A 6,549-nucleotide genomic window follows, 5' to 3' on the forward strand; every position below is an offset into this window, starting at 1 on the left:
AAAATCATTCTTCTTACCTACAAAGCTCTTAATGGTCAGGCACCATCTTATCTTAAAGAGCTCATAGTACCTTACTACCCCACCGGAGCACTGCGCTCCCAGAATGCAGGGTTACTTGTGGTTCCTAGAGTCTCCAAAAGTAGACTAGGAGCCAGAGCGTTCAGCTATCAAGCTCCTCTCCTGTGGAACCAGGTTCCAGTTTGGGTTCAGGAGGCAGACACCATCTCCACATTTAAGAGTAGGCTTAAGACTTTCCTCTTTGATAAAGCTTATAGTTAGGGCTGGCTCAGGTAGTCCTGAACCATCCCTTAGTTATGCTGCTATAGGCCTAGACTGCCGGGGGATTTCCTATGATGCACTGAGCTCCTCTCTCCTCCTATCACTTCCTGCAGGTGTTTCTGGCTCGGGAGCTGTGGAGTCTGGATCTGTGGCTGCGGGTCACCTGCTGCCCCCGTGTTCCTGCTCGGCGCCCTCTGCTGCAACGACTATTGTTACTAGTCCTATTATTATTATTGTTATTATAATCATTAACATTATGATTGTTATCATTAACACTACTATAAATATCTATACCATTTTTCATTTAGTCATTTAGTCTATAGCAACATCACCTTTACTGTCTGTACCTCTGTGTGTATATTGTGTAGGCTGCTTCCCTCCCCTCTCTCCTTCCATCCCTCTCTTTTCTCTCTGTTCCTTTCTTGCCCTCTCTCTCTCTCCTTCACCCCAACCGGTCGAGGCAGATGGTCGCCCCCCCTGAGCCATGGTTCTGCTCGAGGTTTCTGCCTCTTAAAAGGAAGTTTTTCCTTGCCTCTTTCGCCTAGTGCTTGCTCTTGGTAGGAATTGTTGGGCTTCTGTAAATATCATCACAGAGTACGGGTCTAGACCTGCTCTTTTATGAAAAGCGCTGTGAGATAACTGTTGTTGTGATTTGGCGCTATATAAATAAAATTGAACTGAAAAATTTAATTGAATGACTTTACAGCTGTTTACCATGTTGTAGTCAGCAAGCTGGCCTTGTAGATCCTTAATCTCTACAGCCAGGCCTTCGGCTCTGAAGGGGGAAGAAAACAACAAAGGGTTGGTAATTTGGGGATTTTTATTTAGCACGAAAATAAAGAAATGCAGAAGATGGTTATTTGTTTTAACCCAAGATTGCAACATGTTGCTCTGACTAATTAATTACGGTGACACAAACGTGCAATGGGTGAGCTTGATCGATCAATTGCTATAATCGGCTGAGGTGAGTCTGACGGATCCTGACAGCATCTTATTTTTTTTTTTCCCCTCACACAGCATGCATTTTAGTCTAATTCATTTTTCCCTTTTTTCTTTTCAATTGAAGTTAGAATTTCTAGCTCTTGATGAGAGATGATTTTTTTCTCCAGTCCATTGATCAGTGAAGTCCACAAACATTTTTAAACATTCTTGGTCAGTATGGATATTTTCTTCTTATATTTATGAATATTTGAAGGCTGGGGGAATGCAGTAAGCCTTTATAAAACTGGAACATGGTGTGTTTTTAATTACAAAATGTACAGCGTCAGCACTAAGTAGTAAACACCACTCACCTCTTCTCATAGGAAAGATAAACTGAGTTCTCCTGGTTGTAGTTGTCAATCTCTTTGTGTAGTTTGCTGGTCTCTGTGGTTAACTCGTTGATCTTACTCCTAACAGCACAACAATAATAACATTTACTTTTAAATAATAAAATTGACAGCTGTGTACCAGAAGGAAGTTTAAGAAATGGTTGCCCTGCTGGAAACACCCGCTGCACAGCGTTAAGTATTACCAATAAGGCCATAACATTAACAAAATAATTTAGTTGATGGCAGTAGGGCTAATAGTAGAATGTCTTACCTAAGAAGGCCCAAGTAGTAGGACTTATCCAGAATCTGTCTCTGAGGTCCTTTTGGGGATGGAAGACGGTAGTGGAGAGAAAGACAAAGGAGTTACACTTGTAATGATGTAATGTCATGTTTTAAGAAGGGCTTACAGTGGCTCACCGTGTCTGCCCTAACAGGAACCATAAAATATAACTATATCCATGTGAAAGGAGTGAGCTGATGTCACTTCAAACTTACCTTTCATCCCAGTCTTCATCCCACTGAGCCCCTGTTGGGTCACAGGCCTTTCAGTCACTTTGATCTGTGCTGACAGGACTCCAGGGGTGGCGATGGGGATGCCGCCCCTCATTCCAGGATGACCACTTGTACCTGGAACCATCTGGATTGAAAATGAAAGAATAAAACTTTTTAAGACTGTTTTCTACTAAATCCTCTGTAGATGTAGTTACCGGTGTGGCGATGGCGCAGAGACATGCCTTTGGTGTGAGAGACCCATGTTCAATTCCCACTGCGACACAGCAATGCGACCCTGAGCGAGACACCTAACCCCTAGTTGCTCCAGAGGCGTGCAACCTCTGACATATATAGCAATTGTTGTTCATAAAAGCATCAGCTAAATATATAAATGTACTGCAACATCTGATATGCTGATTGTGTAATGAAACAAAAATAAAATATAAAATAAGGTAATCAGAGGCTAAGGCACTGAGATAGGGTTACATCTGGACTTTTGTTATTCAAGTTGATATGCTGACTTACCCCAGTTGCAACACGTAAAGCTGTAGGAGGAGGTCGGATGGCCGTTGGGGGTCTTCCAGCAACAGGGACCACAGATCCACTGCGACTAACTGGGCGGCCCATGCTGGAGGGAGGGCGCTGGCTTGTCATGATGCCTAAAAGCAGTGGACATATTAACAATAACAATAATAAGTAAATCATGAAAACATTTCATACAGCATAGGGTGCTGCTATAGCTCAGTTCTTGTTAATGATTGCTTGGAGACAGCAGCCAAAAGGACAGTGTGACTGGACAATGGCTTGTTTGAAACCTGAAGCAGACACGTTCAAGCCAGAGCACTGTATATTTTCCATCCCTCCCTACTCTGCCCATACACGATTAGCTTTTAACTGGCTGAACACGCCTCACATTTGACATCTGTCAAATACGGTCTGAGTAAAGGAGGAAAATATGGAAAATGTAGAGCTGGGCCTCTAAATAATTAAGTTATATGCACCAAATATAACGTTATGTGATCATAATCAGTCACACAACAATTATACTTGCACCAATGATGCCAATTCAGATAAGTTAACTAACTTATAAGATAACGTTAGTTCTTTGCTGTAGTCTATCACGTGATCATGTACAATAACGTTAACGATACTCGTTATCTGTGTTTGGAAAACGTTGTTTTTCTGTTAAGGAAAGCATACCAAAGAGTTAGCTATGTGCTGCTGCTCTGTAGCATAAAGCACAGATTATTAAAGGATAACGCTTAAAGCCAAGATGCCCCTTGGAAGAATCCCCGATAGCCTGTAACGTTAACTGTTAACGTTACCTTCAAATATCAAGAAAACATTTGCCGTAACTCGGCGCAGGTAAGGTAACTTAAGTTAGCTGCCAAAATGTATGCTAACGTTATGTTGGTCAGTTAACTACCGACCGACGGCATTAACGTTACTTTGTACGACACAGTTAACGTTAAAGTTATTTGTTAGAAATATTTTAACTTGCGGTTAATTTGCAAGTTAACTTAGCACCGTTAGCTTATCTTCTTCTTACACGGATCAGCATGAATAAGCTAACGTTAGCAAGTGTTTCGTACCTTAAACTGAACTCCTTGGTCGTTTTCGTCGACAGTACAACGTTAATTCTCTTAAATTTCTAACCCAATTTTGGTTAGCTAATTTACAGGAGGGGGAAATGTCAACTAAAAGGTAAAACGCTAGCTAGCTATAAGAAAGTCAGCAACTCGAAATGATGTTGACGTTACCCCAGCAACCGTCCCATGAGCCGTCCCCCTCTCCCGAAATTCTTCTTCTTCTTCTTAGCGTTTGTCGGCTTGGTGCATATCGCCACCTAACGTAGCGGAGGCGATAAGCTTTCGTACGACGGCAAAGACATAATCCTCCCTTCTCTGAGGTGGGAAAGCTTTATTCTTACCCTAACCGTACTCTGACTCTTCTTGCCAAGCCTAACCAGCGCCGTTAAATAAGAGGTAATTAAGCTGTCATGGCTCCACAGAAGCTCTTAGACACAACTTTCTATACTGGAAATGTTAAATACTTTGTTTTGATTGAGCTGCCATGTTGTCCAGAAGGCCTTGGAAAAGCATTTCTATTCTGGAATCATTAAAAACTTGAAGAATATGGGGGAGTCTCCTATATTCTCCTATCTCCTAAATCTCCTATATTATGCTCATTGTCTATGGAAGATTTTATTGGACTTTAATATTTGTAACCCACAGAAAATAATCTACAAATGTGTACTATGACGGCAAATATTTCCCTATCCACAAATGTGAATTTTTACATTGTGTTGTGTAAAATTTGCGGATCACTTCCTGTGATCAATTTGTGGGTCATGTGACCCACAAATTGATTCCCTTTTATGCATCAGTTCAGTGGAAATCTGTAGAACAAATCTGCAAATATCTCACTACTCATTACATTTGTGTTGTGTAAAATCACATCCACAAAAAATAGTGCAATTTGCAAATATGCACAATTTACCCTGTACACACGTTTTATTTTCACACAAAAAGTGTTATTTATACATTTATGGATCTGTTTCTACACATAAAACAATTTTTGCAATTTGTGGGTCACCTTACATTTGTGACTTCCTTTTTACGCATTTGTGGACTTGTCCTTTGTGTAGCCTAGCTCTGAGATCTGTAAAAAGAGATCTGTAAGTGTGAGAGCAGTTTACTAGCTATGATAGATATGAAGAGTGTAAAGAAACGGCCAACAAAGCCAGGTTAGGCTTGTTGGCAGCGCATTGAATAAATTTGTAATCATCTTAACAGTGTTCTCGTTGTAATTCTCTATTTAGTATTTTATGGACTCTTCTTTTGTGTGTATTTTGATTAAAATTTAAGGTTACAACTGCATAGTGGGCCCATTGTAATAAAAAAAGAGGGGGCAAGGGGAGAGGGGTAATAATCCTTGAAAAAAGTCATTTTTCATTTACAGGGGCAATTCTCTGACATTATAGTCATACATTTATGAGAAAAACTCTACTCTTCCATGAATTGGGCGTATTCAGAAGAAGACACCACAGTAATCTGGATTTTTTGTGACTTTGCCATGACAGCATACCTCAGGAAAAACCTATCCACCTCTTGTAGTACAGGTTAAAAGTAACTCCTGAAGTTACTTGAATAAGGCAGTTAATTTGCTTCATAGTGCAGGCCACAGGTTGCCATAGAAGAAACACACATTTGTGACATTAAAATCACGTATTTTATCCTGAAACAAGTTTGCACTGTAACATCAAAGGTAGTTTGGTAAGGACAGTACAAATCAGAACTTTGGCTAGCTAATCAAGAGTCTAAATGACTTATTTTTTAATATAATCCAAGAACTTGCCCTGAAATATTAACTATTTCATAATAACACCCAGAACAGTATAGGAGAATGTTACATACTGGCCACAAAGATGATGACCCAACAACTGAACATCACACTGTGCAACTTCACACACAACTTCCTTACCAACTCACCTAAGGTGGCTCAGATGGACGGACTTACCTCCGGCTCACTAACCTCCAGAACTGGTTCTCTCCAAGGGCCACCTTTTGTATAACATCTATATCCACGAATGCAAAGCCAACGATAGCTCCACTTCTGTCATCTGATTTGCAGATGACACAGAGGTGGTAGGCCTGATCCCTACCAACAACACACAGGCCTACATTAACCCGATAGAGGACCTGGCAACCCAGGAACCTGACCTTAACAGCAAGTCAGCAAGACAAAGAAACACCCACACCCAGCACATTAAAAAAATCCAGACAAAGGCTCCTATTCCTCTGACAGCTGTGAAACTCAAGGTCTCATCCTCCATGCAGCATCACCGCCAGCTGAACGCACCACCAGGACACCTTTTCCCACCCTGCAGCAAACATACACCGGGGTGCTTCTCATTTCCCTTATTTGTCGTTTCCTCACTCCTCGCTTGAACCGGAAGTGATTCCGCTCCGCCATCTTGATAAATCCCAACAACACTGTTTTTTCATACCAGAGTGAAGACAGATCACACCCAAGTGTATAACTGCCAAGTTTTACATTTTGTTTTATGATTCACTGTCTAGCCTAGTTAAAAAGTCTGAACAACAAAAGGACTACAGACAACATTATACATTTATAAAAACAGATTTACCTTTCTCCATTAACTTTTATTATGGAGATAAAGTCAGAGTCTGTCAGCAAGAAACACTTTTTACATAATTTATCGTCATTTCCATCAGGCCTTCCTACACTTTGAGAAAGTGTTGGTAGCCTATTTGAAACCCTGGCATGATAACGGGCACAGTTTAGTTACAGAATGCAGGGTGTTCTTCACATGCAGGGGTTTGTTAAACAGGTAACAGCTACAGAGAGAAAACATGCTGCTCAGTGATAACTGTGAGACTTTGTTAGTATCAGCACCGCATGTGTGCAGACACAAACTCCATCAAAAGTCTCTCCAGCTGTTAGA

General features: G+C 40.9%; 1 protein-coding gene across 2 annotated transcripts in view; it reads right to left on the reverse strand.

Annotated features, from left to right (window-relative positions):
• Nucleotides 1-3,994, reverse strand: part of ift74 (intraflagellar transport 74) — a 27,745-nt gene extending 23,751 nt beyond the window's left edge. Inside the window, exons 1-6 of one of the 2 annotated variants that reach the window (XM_046062154.1) lie at nucleotides 3,842-3,994; nucleotides 2,607-2,740; nucleotides 2,085-2,226; nucleotides 1,861-1,909; nucleotides 1,572-1,670; nucleotides 994-1,054 (exon numbers count right to left, since the gene is read on the reverse strand). In XM_046062154.1, coding sequence (XP_045918110.1) covers nucleotides 994-1,054; nucleotides 1,572-1,670; nucleotides 1,861-1,909; nucleotides 2,085-2,226; nucleotides 2,607-2,735 — 480 coding nt within the window. In that variant the 5' untranslated portion in view covers nucleotides 2,736-2,740; nucleotides 3,842-3,994. The other variant, XM_046062145.1, reaches the window with a different exon arrangement.
• Nucleotides 3,995-6,549: the final 2,555 nt, after the last annotated feature.

Source organism: Micropterus dolomieu, linkage group LG01, assembly GCF_021292245.1.
Source record: "Micropterus dolomieu isolate WLL.071019.BEF.003 ecotype Adirondacks linkage group LG01, ASM2129224v1, whole genome shotgun sequence".
Taxonomy (NCBI): domain Eukaryota; kingdom Metazoa; phylum Chordata; class Actinopteri; order Centrarchiformes; family Centrarchidae; genus Micropterus; species Micropterus dolomieu.